This window comes from Ovis canadensis, chromosome 14, assembly GCF_042477335.2.
Source record: "Ovis canadensis isolate MfBH-ARS-UI-01 breed Bighorn chromosome 14, ARS-UI_OviCan_v2, whole genome shotgun sequence".
NCBI lineage: Eukaryota > Metazoa > Chordata > Mammalia > Artiodactyla > Bovidae > Ovis > Ovis canadensis.
Genome location: NC_091258.1, coordinates 76750763 through 76767692, shown reverse-complemented (window position 1 = coordinate 76767692; position 16930 = coordinate 76750763). Strand labels below are relative to the sequence as shown.

At 57.0% G+C, this 16930-nt stretch overlaps 1 protein-coding gene across 1 annotated transcript; it reads right to left on the bottom strand.

The window, feature by feature from the left end:
• Positions 1–169: 169 nt before the first annotated feature.
• PTPRH (protein tyrosine phosphatase receptor type H) lies at positions 170–12325 on the bottom strand (the record flags this gene model as incomplete). The annotated part of the gene is made up of 13 exons (XM_069552483.1): positions 170–773; positions 879–1014; positions 1841–2001; positions 2175–2297; positions 2643–2777; positions 2864–2940; positions 3166–3256; positions 3622–3712; positions 8601–8648; positions 8765–8843; positions 10259–10531; positions 10866–11165; positions 12013–12325. Coding segments are annotated over 13 exons (1953 nt in total), but the record flags the coding sequence as incomplete, so codon positions are not given.
• Between the last annotated feature and the right edge of the window lie 4605 nt (positions 12326–16930).

Sequence of the window (16930 nt, the reverse complement as noted above, 5' to 3'; positions counted from 1 at the left end):
CCACACCCTGGGCCTTCTCAGAGAGGCTCAACTGCCCAAACCTACATTTTCAGGTGCCAACTGTGAATCCCTGTAGCTACCTTCCTGGGACGTTTGCCTCAGTACCTATACATCAGGAACCCACCCCAGTATTATTTCCAGACCCAGAAATCCACTGTGGGGATGGGTGTCTCTGGGGAAAATAGTGATTTAATAAGTTATGGGATAAAAGAAAAAAATATGTACAGGAGGCAGGGTAAGGGGAAACCTCAGATTCTTGAAGACTGATTTGGTTTCTGGAGTAAAAGGTGGGCAGGTCTCTGCTCACCCTTGTTCCTCAGGTGACCAGAATTCCGGAGCCTCATTACTTCCTTTCTTCCTCAGAATTCAGCTTGTTTCCTTGAGACCCTGTCTTCTCCTTCCTCAAACAAAAACCAAGAGACTCCTGGACCCCCATCCCTCTCCTTCTTCAAGGAACTGGAAATCCAGGATCTGGGCTCGCCCCCTCTCCAGGAAGTAGGAATCTAGGCTGCAGGTCCCCTCTCTTCCTTCAGGGCCCGGGGGTCTGGGACCCCAGCCCTCAGCTGTCCCGGGGCCCAGGCATCTGGGCTGAAGCAGGGGTGCAGAGTCTGTGTCCAGAAGGGCAGGGGTCTCAGCCCTCCCACAGCTTAGGCCTCTGTAGCAGCTACATTCTCCATCAGCAGGTTCTCGTAGGTGGCCCCCTCCTGAGCCCGCACTGTGGCTGACTGTTGCAGAAACCGAAGGATGCACTGGTGCAGGAAGACGTACTGGGCCTGGGGACAGAGCAGGGCGGCGGGGGGGGGGGGGGGGGGGAGGCCTTCTGAGCCTCGGCCAGCTCTGCCTGCCCGCCCGCGCCCGGCCCCGGGGAACCCCCTCACCTCAGTCTGCACCATCAGCGGGCGGCTCTCCCGCATCTTCTTCACGTAGCCAAAGGGCCCCACGAGACCCTCACACTCCAGCTGCCGCAGCAGCACATCCAGGGCAATGAGGGTGCCCGTGCGGCCCACGCCAGCGCTAGGCAGGGACAAGGAGGCGTCAGGCCACGGGGGCGCCGGGAGCCCCCGCTGACTGGAGAGCTCCGTCTTTGGAGTACCCAGAGGTCGGGTATTTAGCGGGGCTATTCTGGAGGCTATGGTATAAGTGGGGGTTGCTTAAGTAGGAAGTAATAACTAATGACTGCACACAGTTCTATCTGTGAGGTCCCGTTCTGGGTGCCTCATGTCCTCTGTGCACTTCTCCCACCCCTCAGAAGTAGGAACTGTCAGCTGAGCGTGTCCATTTTACAGAGAGGGCAATGTGGCTGAGTGAGGTGAAGTCCACTGTCCCAGGACACTCAGCTAGTAAGTGACCAGCTGGGGTTCATACAGAGCAGATGAGCTCCCAAGTAAGTCATTTTTCTTTAAACATAAAATGAACCATTTCTATTTTATTATTATTATTATTATTGTTGCCAAGCGGTGAGACTTGTGGGGCCTTAGCTCCCCCACCAGGGAATGAACCCGGCTCTTGGCAGTGAAAACACTGTGTCCTAACAACTGGACCACCCGGAGTTTCCCCAAGGAGGTGTTTTAAACGTTTCTTAAGACCTCTGGCCGTTTCCTCCTCTTGTCCTTCACCTGTTCATCCCTACCCATGCCGCCTCCTTTCTTCCTTTCTTTCTTTTCCCTCCTTTCCCATCCCTTCATCTTCATCCTCATTCGCAACTTGCACCACCACGCCTTCACCTCCTGCCTCCATCTCCTGCATGCCTTCCTGGTCTCCTCCGCCTCCTCCGCAAGTCCCCTAAGGACCCGAGGGGCCGGATTCCGAGGCGCAGGGCGGGGGTCCGGCCCCTCCTCACCTGCAGTGCACGATCGGAGGCCCGCCCCCCATCGTCTGGTCCAGCCACTGCCGGAGCATCCTCCAGAAGGCCAGCAAGGGGTCTGGGGAGTGGGGCACGCCGTGGTCTGGCCAGGTCATGTAGTGGAACTGACGCACGGGCAAAGTCTTCTGCTCTTGTACCTAGGGGCAGGGGTCGAGGGGACCCAGTCCGGGGCCTGTCTCTGATGGGTGGGGGCACCGCTGGGGCACACGGAGGTCCCCGGTGGGAGCGATGGAAACCGCGACTTCCGGGGGAGCTCTGGGGAGGGGCCGCCGCGGGGGAGGAACTGCCAGTCGAGGGGGGCGGGGCTTACATGGCGGAGCTTCAGGTTCCGGACCGCCCAGTTCTCAGCCACCTCCTCCCCAACCAGCGTCACCTGCAGGGGCCCGTGGGTGCACGGCTGGGCGTCCAGAGGCCAGTAATGCTCACACTTCACCTGGGGAGAGACGGGTGGGTCAGACTACAGGAGGCTGCGGAGAACCTCCCCCAGAGCACCCCCGCGGGTGGCTCTGGGTTTCAGCATCGGGGACGCGGCCCCGGCCCGGGAACCAAGTGGAGAGCCACCCCAGCCAGGAAGACTGCCCCTTCCTCAGGTCTTCCAGAGCAGCTTCACCCCATAGGAGGCCCAGTGGGTGGGCTGGGGCAGGCGGAAGGGGTGGGGTCGTGCTGGGAACCCCCGAGGTTGGGTCAGGGTCCACCCCGGGACCGGTGTCTGGGGCAGGATCACAGGCTGCAGCCTGGAGGGCGCCCCCCCGTGGGGGGGACCCGGGGCTCCCCTCACCCGGCCGGACTCCACGCAGTTGGTCAGCATGACCAGGGTGTGGCTCTGCTGCTCCCAGACCAGGCGCCAGAAGTCGCCCACGGTCTGCGGCAGGGGGCCCTGGGCCGCAATGAACTCCCGGGAACTCCAGAGACCCTGGAGGGAGGCAGGCGGGTCAGGGCCCCCCTGCCCCCGGCCCTTACCTTCCGAGGCTCCCGAGCCCAGGCTGACCCCAGCCTTACGGGGATGAAGCTGGCGTTGATGTACTCAGAGCCCGGCTGTCCGGGGAGGGCCCGCAGGGGCACTCGGGACCAGTCGTCTACGGGGAGACGCCGGCATTAGCGAAGCGGAGGGAGCGGGGAAAGAGGGGAAGGCGGGGACGGGCGGACACAGGGAGTTGGGATGGGGCGAGGGACCCCGTCGGGAGGAGCCGGCCCGAGGGGCTCCCCGCTCACGGGGGCAGGAGCTTTGTCTCTCGAGGGGAGCAAGGGACGAGGGTGTTAGGCGGCGTCGCAGGCGAGAACGCCGGAGACGCGAGACTCACAAGGCAGCACGTTCCTGTAGCGGTTCTTGGCGCTGTTGTCTGGGGCTGAGGCCACCATCTGGGACTGGCCGTGGTCCTCCAGGGCCAGGTGCTGGGGGCGGAGGAAGGGGCGGGTGCACGGGCGCTGGGTTTCCTCGGCCCAGCGCCACCCGGGGCCAGCCGCGTGGCGCCACCCCGCTCACCCCGTGCCCCCGGGAGTTCTGCAGCACCCACAGAGATAGGACGCCTGTGCCTACCGTCCCCTGGGGGCGTCTGAGACGGCTACTGGGAGGAGAAGGCCCGGGCTGGGGGCAGGCGGGAGAGAAGGGACCCGGCTACCCGACACCAGTGCGAGTCAAAAAGGCGGCCGATGGTGGCTGGGGATTTCTGTGAGCCACCCAGCTGGGCATGCCTGCATCCACTCAGCCCCGCAGGGGCGGGAGGGGCTGGTGGCCGCGCGGGGCCGGCTCACCCCACCTGGTACTCCTCGGCAAAGCCATAGTTGCTGTCCCTCTCGTTTCTCCAGACGTGCTCCGCAAAGTCTTCCGCCGGGATGTCCCCTGGGAACCTGCGGGCCAGAGGGTTGAGTCTTTGAACCGCCTTTAACCGCACGTTCTTGGGATAAAAGGAGGGGGTTTTGCTTTTCTTTTTTGCACCTCCCCCAGGACTTACTTATCTTATAATTGGAAGTTTGGACCTTTTATCCTCCTTCACCCAAGTCACTCTCTGCCTCTGGCACCCACCAATGTATTATCTGTATCTATGAGTCTGTGATTCTACTTTAAAAAAAAAAAAATTTTTTTTTTTGACCGTGCCACAAAGCTTGCAGGATCTTAGTTCCCTGACCATGGGCTGAACCCAAGCCTCTGGCAATAAAAGCACTGAGTTCTAATCCCTGGACCGGCAGGGAATTCCCTCAACCGTTTTTATGATTCCACATGTCAGTGATATCACACAGTATTTGTCCTCCCTCCTCTGACTAGTCTCACTTAGCATAATGCCCTAAAGGTCCATCCACGGTGTCACAAATCGCATCACTTCATTCCTTTTTTATGGCTCAGTAATATTCCATTGTCTGTATGTTATCTTCTTTGTTCATTCATCCACTGATGGACATCTAGGTTGTTACCATATCCTAGCTATGGTGGATACTGCTGCTATGAACATGGGAGGTGCAGACGTCTTTTCAAATTACCGATTTTGTTTCTCATTCATCAAATCTGTCCGCGGGTATGCACCCAAAAGAATTGAAAGCAATGTCTCAGGTATTTGTACACACATGTCCATAGCTGCATTATTCACAGTAGCTAAAAAGTGACAGCAAACTGCGTGCCCGGTGACAGGTGAATGGACCAAGAAGATGTGCTCTATGTATACAGCGGAATATTATTCATCCTTAAGAAGAAGGGAAATTCTGACCTATAAGGCACCATGGAGGAACATGAGGGCCTGATGCTGGGTGAAATGAGCCGGTCACAAGAGCACAAATACGATTCCCACCTATATGAGGCAGCTAGTCATCAAACTCATACAACCAGAAAGTAGAAGGGGGTTTCCAGGGGCTGGGGAGACAGGGGAAATTGGGAGTTAGTGCTTACTGGGTACAGAGTTTCGTTTCTGCCGGGTGAAGAGAGTTCTCTAGGGAATTTCCCCGGCAGTGCAACGGTTAGGACTCCAGGCTTTCACTGCCAAGGGTGCCAGTTTGATCCCCGACTGGGGAACTAAGAGCCTACAAGGCCTGCAGCGTGGGCTAAATAAACAAAGCCGTGTTCTGTTCTGTTTTAAGAGTTTTACGGGTAGATGGCAGTGCCAGTTGCACGACAATGGGCGTGGACTTCGCGCCACTGAACCGGGCACTTAAAAACGGTCTGCAGTGGTGAGTTATAGCTCATCTATCTTTTTACCACGATCAGAATTTGTTTTTTGGCTGTGTTGGGTCTTACCTGTGACACGTGGTATCAAGTTCCCTGAGGAGGGATCGAAGCCAGGACCCCTGCATCGGGAGCACAGTCTTAACCGCTGGCCCCCAGGGAAGTCCCTTGGGAGTCGTTTTGACTCAGGAAGAGGGAGAGGTGCTCCTTTGGCCTTTTAGGGCCACTGCCCGTCTCTAGGCCCCAATTCCCTGTTCTTCCCTCTTCCCGTTTGAGTGTGAGCACGCTACTCTCACTTTCGTACTGAAAAAGGGAATCCTCTGGGGCTTCCCTAGTGGCTCAGTGGTAAAGAATCCGCCTGCCAAGGCAGAGGACACAGGTTCGATCCCTGGTGCCCGGCAACAAGAGAAGTCAGCGCGTGAGAAGCCTGCGCTCTGCAACTGGAGAGAAGCCTGCAGGGCAACTAAGACCCGGCATAGACAAAAAAAACAAACAAGCATCCTTTGAGCTGGTATTTCTGCCCCTCCCCTTACAATGCTGTAAGTACAGTCAGTCCAGACTCAGTTGTGAGTCCCTGGCTGGAGGCTCACCAGTTCAGTTCTCCTTTTTTTTTTTTTTAATGTAATTGGTTTTTGGTTGATTTTTACACTTTTTCCTTTTTATTTATTCATTTGGCCGAGCTACGTGGCCTGCGGGAGACCCCCGAGCCGGGACTGAACCTGGCCCTGGCGGTGAACAGGACGCCAGGGAGTTCCCCAGTTCTCCTTCCTGACGAGCTGACGAAATTGCACAGCCTCACCACCGCCCCTTTCAGGATCACACACTCTGGGCTGTCTGCTCAGATGGCCACCAGCGACAGGGAACAGCCCTCGGGGTCCACTGAGGTGATTCCAGTTCAACCTGTTTGGCGTGCATTGCCCACTTGTCCCCATGAAAACCAGGATACAGCCTCTTCCTCAGGGGTCCCCCCACCTCCCAGCCGACCCTGGGTGTGTGTCTGCGTGGCCCTGCCTGGTGTAACGTGTAACCGCTCGCTGGGATCTGTGAGTGCAGTAAACTGCCTCTGAACGGTGTCTGTCTTCGGATCCAGTGGCCCCATCATACCTACATGCACAACAATGCGATGGATGAAAACACGCCTTTGCCTTCAGTCTTCTCAGGCAGGCCAGTTCTCTGCTTCCTTCCCACCCTTCACCGGCCTGGTGTTTGCACCGCGACTCCAGGGGAACAAGGACTGTTTCAAAGTCTGATTTGCCTCCTTATCTGCACTTCCAAAGGCTCCCCCATCCTCTGAGTCAGTGCTCCGCAGCCTCCGGCGCCGCTGACAGCACTTTGGTTTTTTCTGGATCCACCCTCTTCTGAGCACCCTCTGCTGGCAGGCACCACCACCGGCCTCTCTGGCTACTGCTGCTGCTCCTCGTCGGTGGGCCCCTCACCCTCCACCCATCCTAAAAGGGGGGCGTTACCGGGACTCCATCCTCGACTCCCCCTTTCTCACTGGACACACGCTTCTCATAGGGTTTGACCACTTCTGTAGCTTCACCTTCGTCTACAGTTTCTAAATCTCCAGTCCCCACTTCTCCCCGTCCTGAGCTTCAGACCTGTTTCCCACCAGCCTCCAGGAATCTCCACCTGCGAGGCACCGAGGTTGAGGATGGCAAAATGCTCGACGTGTAGGCGGGACCAGACTTGGAATCCAGTGGGTGCAGAGATTTGTCGCAGGGGCAGTGTAAGGGACACAGGGTAGGGAGGGGAGAGGTCAGAGGGTGACTGGGGCGGGATGCTGGCCAGGACAGATTCTATGGCGAAAGAGAAACTGGGTATCATCGCCCCGATACCTGTACTTACTCCCCCTCAGGCACCCACCTCTGGTGGCCATCCCTTCTTTCTTTTTGTGCCCACAAGCCCCATGGACAGCAAGGGGATCAAACCAGTCCATCCTAAAGGAAATCAACCCTGAATATTCACTAGAAAGACTGATGCTGAAGCTGAAGCTCCAATACTTTGGCCACCTGACGTGAAGAGCTGACTTGTTGGAAAAGACCTTGATGCTGGGAAAGACTGAAGGCAGGAGGAGAAGGGGACGACAGAGGATGAGATGGTTGGATGGCATCACCGACTCGATGGACATGAGTTTGAGCAAGCTCTTGGATATAGTGAAGGACAGGGGAGCCTGGCGTGCTGCAGTCCACTGGGTGACAGAGTCCACTGAGCAACTGAACAACCTCACAGCTGGCCTCCCAGCTTTCCTTAACTCCTTGCCCTGACGCGCCTCTGTTAATCCCTGGGGACTGTTCTAACATAGAGATTTAATGACGATTGGCCCAGAGTGAAGATATTTGCACAAATGTTCTCCTGAACTGCAGAGCTTTATCCAATGGCTTGTTCATCTTCGTCTTTACTCGCACATCCAACAAGCATTTCAAACTCAATGTGTCCACCACTGAGCTCCTGACACTTTTCCCTCAAACCTGCCTCCACCATAGACATTCTGCCTCAAGTCATGGCGATTCCAGCCTTCCTGGGGCTCAGGCTAAATGCCTTGGGGTCACTCTTGAGCCCTCTCTGAGTTCCACACCAACACATCCAATCTTTAACCAGATCTGCTGTTTAAACACTCAGATGACATCTTCAATCTGATTCCCTCTAACCATTTCCTGCTCTGAGACTTAACGATGTCTGTATATTAAACACATTTTGCTGCTTCCCTGCTTTTTGCCTTTGCTTCTTAACTGTATCAGGGGTCTACTCAAAAGCTTCCAAACACTCTGATCTCCGGATAAAATGCAGTCTTCACTCTTATCTGACCCCACCTGGTACCTCTCCAACCTCACTTCCTACCCGCCTCCCTTCACCCACACTCTGCTCAGCCTCAGAGACACGCCTCGTTCTCCCAACACCCCAAGAGGGTGACTGCTTCGGGGCCTCCGCCTGGAATGTCTTTTCCCAGGTGGGCACAGGGCTCTTCCCCTCATTTGCTTCAAGTCTGTCCTCAAATGGCTTTCTCTTAGTCATCTGGTTAGTGAGGCTTCTCCTGGACACCCTATTTAAAATATTCCTCTACTCTTGTTAGCCCTATCTCTCGCTTTATTTGTCTCCACGTAACCATCACGGCCTTCATCAACTTGTTCTGCTTCCTGTGTGCTCGTGTGTTTGCTTTTGGTTGTGCCTCGAGGCTTGAAGGATCTTAGATCCCCAACAAGGGGTCTAACCCGTGTGCCCTGCAGTGGAAGCCTGGAGTTCCAACCCCCAGACCATCAGGGAAGTCCTTGTGTTGGAACGTAAGCGCCACAAGGGCAGGAATCTTTGTTTCCGTCGCTGTTTCCTACAACATTGCCTGATGCTTTATGGGGGTTCGGTGGTCGCACTGTTGGATGAATGAGCGGGGGATGAATGAGCGGGGGTCCCAGAGCGGAGGCTGAAAGCAGTTCCGTAGCCACCGGCCCAGAGCGCTTAGGGAGCGGGCAGCGGTGGAGGCGTGATGGCCCCTGCAGGTGGGTCCCCTGATCCTGCCCTCTGACCTGTCCGGTGGCCAGATGGATTTGACCCTACAGCGAGTCTCTGGCGCTCCCCAGACCCGCTCACCTGATCTCCAGATCCTTGGGTGCGGGTTTCTTCTCCCTCTGTCTATGCCTGGGAAAAGGACAAGGAGAGGAAAAGGATCGGGAATGAGGCTGGAGCAGGGGTCCCTGTATGTCCCCGGGGCCGCCCTCCAGGTGCCCCGTGAGCCCTGTGTGTTGGAGTCTCACCTTCTCTTCAGGAAGAAGAGCAGCAGGCCCACCAGGACGAGTAACAGGAGGACGCTGAGCACGGCGCCGGCGATGACCCCTGGGGAAGGCAGGGTGGGGGTTGTTAGAGCCTGGCGCTGCGTTCCTGCTGTCCTGAGCCCCCCAGACTCAGATCAGAGGCCCACGGGGTAGACTCGAGACCAGAGGAGGGAGAGAAGAACGTCCCCACACTGCCCACTGACCTAACCTTGCCCCACAGCCTCTTAGTTCCCGAGTTGCTGATCAAAAGTCATCACTTGCTCGGGGCCTTCCCTGGGGGCTCCGTGGTAAGACTCCAGGGGACACAGGTTCGATCCCTGGTCCGGGAAGATTCCACAGGCCTCGAAGCAACTAAGCCCATGCGCCACGACTACTGAGCCTGTGCTCCAGAGCCCGGGAGCTGCAACTCCTGAGCCCGTGCCCCACAGCCCCTGGAGCCCGCACGCCCCGGGGCCTGTGCTCAGCAACAAGAGATGCCACCACAGCAAGAAACTGGCGCACCCCAGCTAGAGAGGAGCCCCACCCCTCCACAACTGGAGAAAAACCCTTGCAGCGACCAAGACCCAGCACAGCCAAAAGCAAATGATTAATTTTTTAAAAAGCAATGAAGCACTGATACACATTAGAACCCTGGATGAGCCTCAAAATCATTACACTAAGTGAGAGAAACCAGCCACAAAGGACCACATACTGTGTGACTGTATTTCTGGGAAAGAGCCATAAGAGGCAAATCTAGAGAGACAGGTGTCGATTAGAGATCATCAACGGCTCGTTGGTGGAGGACTGGGGAAGTCGGGGGTGACGGCGGGGGGCTGGGGAAGTCGGGGGGTAACAGCCTTAAAGGAGACTCTTGAGAGTCCTGTGAACAGCAAGGAGAGCAAACCAGTCCATCCTAAAGGAAATCAACCCTGAGTATTCATTGGAAGGATTGATGCTGAAGCTGAAGCTGCAATAGTTTGGCCACCTGGCGCGAAGAGCCAACTCACTGGAAAAGCCCCTGATGCTGGGAAAGATTGAGGGCAAGAGGAGAAGGGGATGACAGAGGATGAGATGGTTGGATGGCATCACCGAGTCGATGGACATGAATCTGGATGAACTCTGGGAGTTGGTGACGGACAGGGAGGCCTGGCGTGCTGAGGTTCATGGGGTCACAAAGAGTCCGACATGACTGAGTGACCGAACAACAAGGCTTAAGGGGACAACTTTTCTTTTCTTTATGGGATGATGAAAACGTTCTAAAACCAATGGCAAGGATCGCTGCAAATACTGCGAATATGCAGCAGCCAGCGGGTTGTACCCTTTCAGTGGATGAACTGTTGTATATTATAGGAGTCACATCTCAACAGAGCTGTTTCAAAGAAAGCAGCAAAGAAAACACAAGCAGAGAGGACCCCCTGGGCGGGTGGGCCTGCCTCAGAGCAGGGCCTGAAGGGGTGGGGAAGGCCACGAGTTCCCCTTTCTTGGGACCCCACTTACCTGCGTGCCCGCTCTCCACGTGGCAGACCACCGAGGCAGACGGGGCCCTCATTTCATCCCAGATGGTCGTGACGGTGGCTGAGTAGGACTGAGCCGGCCTGAGTAACAACACCTTCACAGCTTCCCCGCAGGAGGAGTTGTTCTGGGGGCCCAGCTGCCCCCCAACCTCCAGTTCAAAGGCCTCGTAGCCTCCCTGGGGGCAGGACCAGGCCAGGATGACCTCGTGGCCCCCGGAGGTGATGACACAGGAGGTGATGTTGGCAGGATCTGGGGCTGTGTGCAGGATGAGAGGTGTCAGGAGGCTCCATCCGGGGGGACTTCCCACTGCCCTGCTCCCCACCAGTCAGGCCAATTCTCTGAGAACCAGCGCGTCCTTTCTGTCCCCCAAACCAGAATACCTCTTCACCCCTCATTCTCTGTTGTCCACACAGGGACAGGCCACAGGTCTCCACAGACTACAACTCCCATGAGCCCTTTGACCGTCTGTGTCACTGCAACACATGACATCATGACCCCATGGGCTGATGGGATTTGGAGTCCACTCACCTCTCACTGTCCCCAGGCCCAACCTAAGCCCCCCACCAGGTTAAAGGGAGCCCCATCTCACCCGTGGACGCATTGAGGCTCTGTTTATAACCGTGTACACAGTTGCTCTCAGCCCACACGTTGAAGCTATACCAAGTCCCGGGCACCAGCGCCTCCACCGTATAGTGAGTCCCATTGGTCCTGCCCGTCTGGTTGTCCTGGTGTCCTTGGGGACCTTGCTTCCTCTGGAGATGTCCTCTGCTGGCCCAATGGACCCAGTATACATAGGACTGGGGCCGTGGGTCTGCAGGGGCCTCCCACTTCAGGGTGATGAAGCTGTTGGTCTGATTTTGCTTCTGTAGGGCTATAACCTCGCTGGGAGCTGAGAAGTGAGGATAGAGGCTGAAGGGGCTCGATCCCCAAGGACCCCTCCCCTCCGCCGCACACCCATGGTGCCCCAGTCTCTTCCTCCTCCAAGCAAAGTGGAAGTACCTAGGCATGGGAAGGAGTCTACTTGCTAAGGAGTGTGGACCACAGAAACGCGGCCAGAGGTGGGGGGTCCGGGATCGCTCAGGCCCTCTGTCGGGGGTCTGCAGCCCTGAGCCCCACCCATCACCATACCCTACGCTGTCTGTCACAAGCCGCCCCAGGGACAGAACCTTCTCACTTCCAGACATATCAACTTTCCAGATGGAGCTGTTGACTCTGGTCTTTCTGGTTTGTGCGTGTGTTTCTCACGTGTGTGCTCAAGTCGCGTCCGACTCTGTGACCCTGTGGACTGTAGCCCACCAGGCTCCTCTGTCCATGGAATTTCCCAGGCAAGAATACTGGAGTGGGTTGCCATTTCCTTCTCCAGGGGATCTTCCCGACCCAGGGATGGAACCCGCGTCTCTCGTGTATCCTGCACTGGCAGGTGGGTTCTTTGCCACTGGCACCACTGTAATTAATAAACAGCTAATCGTGGTGGCGGCCCTGGGTCTCCGTGGTTGCGAGCAGGCTTTCCCTGTTAGCAGCGAGCGGGGTCTACTCTCCGCTGCAGTGTGCAGGCTCCCCTCTGTGCTGGCTTCTCTTCTTGTAGGGCACATATTCTTTCTTCACTGCCTGCTCGTGGTGGCCCAAAGGGACCCTGGGCGAGGGAGGGTGCCACGTTCTCCTGTCAGCTCTCCACCACCATCTGTCACCTCCCATTAAAACAAACAAAAACAATACGAATAGCGGCTGCCTCTCACCTGTGCTGGCATTGAGAGCCACCCAGGAGCTGTTGAGTCCATCTTTTACTGCGTTCACAGAGAACTCATACAACGTCCCGGCTTCAAGTCCTTCCGCTGTGAAGCTGGTATTTGCTGTGCTTTGAGGCCCAGTTGTATTACCGTCATCAGTCCACTGGACCCAGTAGTACTCAGGCTCAGGGCCTTCAGGCGCCTTCCAGCTCAGGGTGATGGAGCTGCTGTTCTGAGCCTGCGCAGTCAGGTTCCTGACGGGGTTGGGGGCTGAGACGTCAGGAAGAAGGATTTGGAGTGGGCAGGGGAGCAGGGGAGGAGAGAGTCACTGGGTGTCTGACCCTCAGGGTGAGCTCCCAGGCCTGCCTCAGGGACAGGCCGGAAGACAGATGTGGGCGCTTGGTCCTGATCAGTGCCTCCTGAGCCTCAGCGTGCACATGCATCCCTGGGTATCTCCTTCCAGTCGGGTTCTGACTCCGGGGCCCGGCGTGGGACGGAGGCTCTGCACACACAGTCAGCTCTCGGGGGCCGCTGCCCATGCACAGACCACACTTGAGTGACAAGGGTCTAGAGCTGCGCTTTCTGGTAGGATTTCTGCAACAATGCTGGCCCAGGCCTACACAGCCAGCTTCCTGGCAGAGGCTGGGGGCTGAGGACTGGGAAGGAGGGTCTGGTGCGAGCCGGGGAGTCCTGTCCCTTCTACCACCCCCACTCCTGCCCCATGTCCAGAAAGGACCGTTCCCATGGGCACCTGCCGTGACCACTTTGTCCTCCATGGAGACATCCCCCCCCCACCACCACCACCACAAAGCTCATGGGCGTCGAGGTGCGGTGGCTTTGCGTGGGCTGTGAACTCAGGCAGGGGCCACTCACCTGCCGCCCTGGCCCCTGTCCAGCTGCACAGGCCCTGGAGACAGCCCAGAGGGGACAGTCAGACTCTGAGGCTCACCTCGCTTCACTTCAGGTGAGACAGCCAGCCAGTGACCTTCCCCGAGTGCCCCTGGCCCCTGTGAGTCAGTGCTCCCAGAGGGCAGGAACAGGGCACCGCACCTCCTCCCCAAGGCTGGGCCCCGACAAAGGTCAGCCCCACGACCTTCCCTTGTCTGCTCTGGGTGTGTGTGTGTGTGTTGGGGGTGGGGTTGGGGGGGTGGTGAGGCAGGGACAGGACTCCAGGGACCCAGGAGCTGGGGTTGGCTTCAAGCATAAGGTGCTGAGATAAACTGAATGGTTTCACTTCCTGAAAAATATGGCCTTGGAAGATTAAGGGCAGGGATCAACAGACTGAGAATGAAGGAAGAGATTGAGGCTGGGAACCAGGAAACTGTCACCCAATCTGAGGGAGGAGGCTGGGGCCTGGACCCCGCAATCTGAGGGACGAGGGGCTGGGGGTCTGCACCCCTGGGTTTCAGAGAGAAAGGGCAGAGCATCTGGAAGTCTTGGGTCTGATGGAGGAGGGGATGGGGGCCTGGACTCCCGGGTCTGAGGGGGAAGGACCTGGGCCTGACTCCCTTCTCTTGATAAAATACCTGAGTCTTGCCAATAACCAGCGTTTACTTCCGCAGCAGACACAGCAGGATCTTGAGAGACCAGGTGTATGTAAGCCTCCCTAGGAACCTCTCCCAATCCGGAAGCCCAGAGAAGGGTAAGCCCCGCCTCCTGCGGGGCCAGCGTCCTGGGACCCCAGCATCCCTTCCCCTCGGACCCGGGGTCTGGGGGACTCACCAGCAGCAGCAGACTCCCCCAGGCCCGGAGGCCCCCGCCAGCCCCGGTCATGTCTGTGGACGCTGCCGAGGGACCCAGGTGTCCCTCCACCTGCTGGACTTTACACGCAAGAATTCCCCTCTCCCAGTCTGACGTGAGGCCACAGGTCAGGGCAGAAAGGGAGGAGGAGGAAGTGTAGGCTTGTCGCCTGAGGCCCGCCCTGCCCCGCAGCCTCGGTCCTCACCTCTGGACGCTGGGCTCCGCCTGGCTTCGAGGTATCCCCTTTGTGCCCCCAGGTTAAGGCGCCGCTTCTCGAAGCCTGGTGAAGGCGCGACACCGGTCCCGTGTGTGCCGGGCGGGATGGCGGCGAGGGGCCGCTCCAGGGCGGGGAGGGAAAGATGCCCACCCCTCAAGTGGACGGTTCAGCACCAGACCGGCGTCTCATCACCTGTCCTGCCTTTGGGCTCTGTCTCCCCTGCCCCTGCGAGCTCCGGCTGCCCTCAGGACGACCCTATTTGTAGACCCACGTGCCACCGTTCTACCTGGGCCCGAGAGCACGTGGCTTCAATTCGAAGTGACTCAGATTCCAAATCGACGGAACTGGGCACAATCGTTTGCAAATACGTGGTAGGAATAAGGGAGTTCGCATCAAGTCTTGGAACAAGTCCTGCCCTCTGAAGCCATTAGATAAAACTGCAGCCACACTTGCTGTGGGTTCATCCCTAGACCGCCGGCGTCCTGAAGGGCTTTTCAGAAGGGCTTTGCTTGCCTGATGGTCTGCACACACAAGCTGCCCTGATCTCACTTACGGTCTGAAAGTGAAGAGAGCGGGTGAGGAAGGCTCTCTGGGCAGGGCACGGAAGCGCTGGGCTCCTTCCCCACTTCCTGCCCTGTGCTCCTCTCTTCTCCTGTTCCTGAGTGACATCCTAGAAGAAACCAGCAGCAGCCACGTTTCTCTGCATTCTGTGACCTGATCTAGCAAGTTAATCCAACCCGAGGATGGGGTCTTGGGAACATCTGACTTATAGCCGGTTGGTCAGAAGCACAGGTAACAACCGGGGGCTTGTGACTGGCGTCTGAAGTGTGGGTGGCAGGCGGGAGGGGGTCAGTTTTGCAGGGCTGAGTCCTCAACCTGTGGGAGAGCATCAGCACTGAGTTGATTTGCAGGACGCCCAGCTGGTGTTGGGAGATTTTGCTTGGTGGGTGTAGAGAGCAAGCCCTACGCTGTGATTGCATGCAGAGGCGGAACTGTTTATCATCATGAAACACTAAAGGATGAGCAAGGTCCTACCTGGAGAATCCCATGGGCGGAGGAGCCTGACAGGCTACAGTTCATGGGGTCACAATGAGTCAGACACAACTGAGGGGCTAAACAAGCAGCTGGTGATTGCCTTGGGCTGGAGGCGATGGGTTTAAGGCATGGGGTCTCTTTTGGGGTGAAGAAAATGCTCTAAGATTGCTAGTTGAAAACTCTTGTGAATATACTAAAAACCACGTCTACAGTTTTGAGTGAGCCTTTGGGTGGTAGATGAAGAAAGTGAAAGTGTTGGTCACTCAGTCATGTCTGACTCTTTGTGACCCCATGGACTGTAGCCCACCCTCCAGGCTCCTCTGTCCATGGGATTCTCCAGGCAAGAGTACTGGAGTGGATTGCCATTTCCTTCTCCAGGGGATCTTCCTGACCCAGGGATCAAACGTGGGTCTCCAGCACTGGAGGCAGATTCTTTGTAGTCTGAGCCACCCAGGGAAGCCTGAGAGTATCCCAGTAAAGCTGCCATCATATTTCTTTTTTCAGCAATTGGATACAAATGCCTTCAAACAGATCATGGTCACAGCAGAGTGACCTCGGACAACAATGCTGTATTATAAATTACAAGGCTGCTAAGAGACTGGATCTTAATTGGTTCCACCGCAATAAAGCAACAGTCATTATGTGATGACTCAAGAGGTGTTAGCTAACATTCCCCGGGTACTCATGCTGTGACGTATCCATGTATCAGATCAACACTAGCATGCCTTAAAGATACAGTTATGTCACCCCTATCTCAGTTTCAAAAACCGGAACATGGGGTTCAGACAGATGGAGGCTGGAAATACTGCTCCTTAGCACTTCTACCTGGGTGGGAGGTTGTTCTGGGAGCCCTTTAGGAGGGGAGAGGGTGCTCACTTTATTTGCCCTGCAGTTACTCTGTCATGAGCTTCCCACTCTCAATGGCTGACAGAGTGGTGAGGACCTGGGCAGCGTAGGAGGTGGTCCACGACCACCAAGCGGGTGTGCGGCTGAAGGAAGGCACCCCGGCCAACGTTGCATGAGACTGTGAAGAGCAGGCACGCGCCGCTGTCAGAGCACCTGCCTCATCTGGCCTGAGGTGGTTCTCTGTGGTGAGTGAGGGGTCCTGGCCTGCGGGTGGGGCAGGGACTAAAAACCAAGCCTGGGTTCTGGGGTGGGGGGATCCTTTAAAGCACGTCTTGGATGTAGCAGAGTCCTGCCATGAGAGTCCCTAAAAAAAAGCACAACACGGGTGTAGAAGTCCCCGTCCCCTCTCTGCTATGAGTCCCTAAAAGCGTATCAGAGCTGTGGAAGTCTCCTCTCTGCTACAAGAGTCCCGAAAAGCACATCATGGTTGTAGAAGTCCCCTCTCTGCCATCAGAGTCCCTAAAGGCACACCGTGGCTGCAGAAACAGCAGGGTTTGGAGAGCAGTTCTGTTTTCTGTCCTCACATGCAGGACCTGAGGCTCAAAGGGCAGAGGGCTGCCAAGGTCACAGCCAAGACGAGGGCCGCACCTGGGTTCTTTCTTCTTCAGTACTCCATTCCCACCGTGTGTTTACCTACCCCCTCCTCCAAGCCCCCTCCGAGTCTCATCTCCTCAGCCCTCTCCTCTCCTGATACTGGGTGTGACTGCAGTCAGGTGAACTGTGGTCCCCAGGGATGTGCGCAAGTCCTGAGCCCGGGCCTTTATGGATGTCACGTTATTTAGGAGCAGGGTCTTTGGAGATGTCATCAAGTTAAGGATCTCGGGATGACATCGCCCTGGACTTAGGGTGGGCCCTCAGTCCAACTACTGGTGTCCCCAGGGGAGGGCAGCCTCAAGGAGGGAGGTCACCACGGGAAGCCTGGCTGGGCTGTCGTGAGCTGGAGGGGCAGGAAGGACCCTCCCCCGAGCGTGTCCTGAATGGAGGGCACCCCCACTGACACCAGGGATTTGGGCTTGCGGCCCCCAGAAC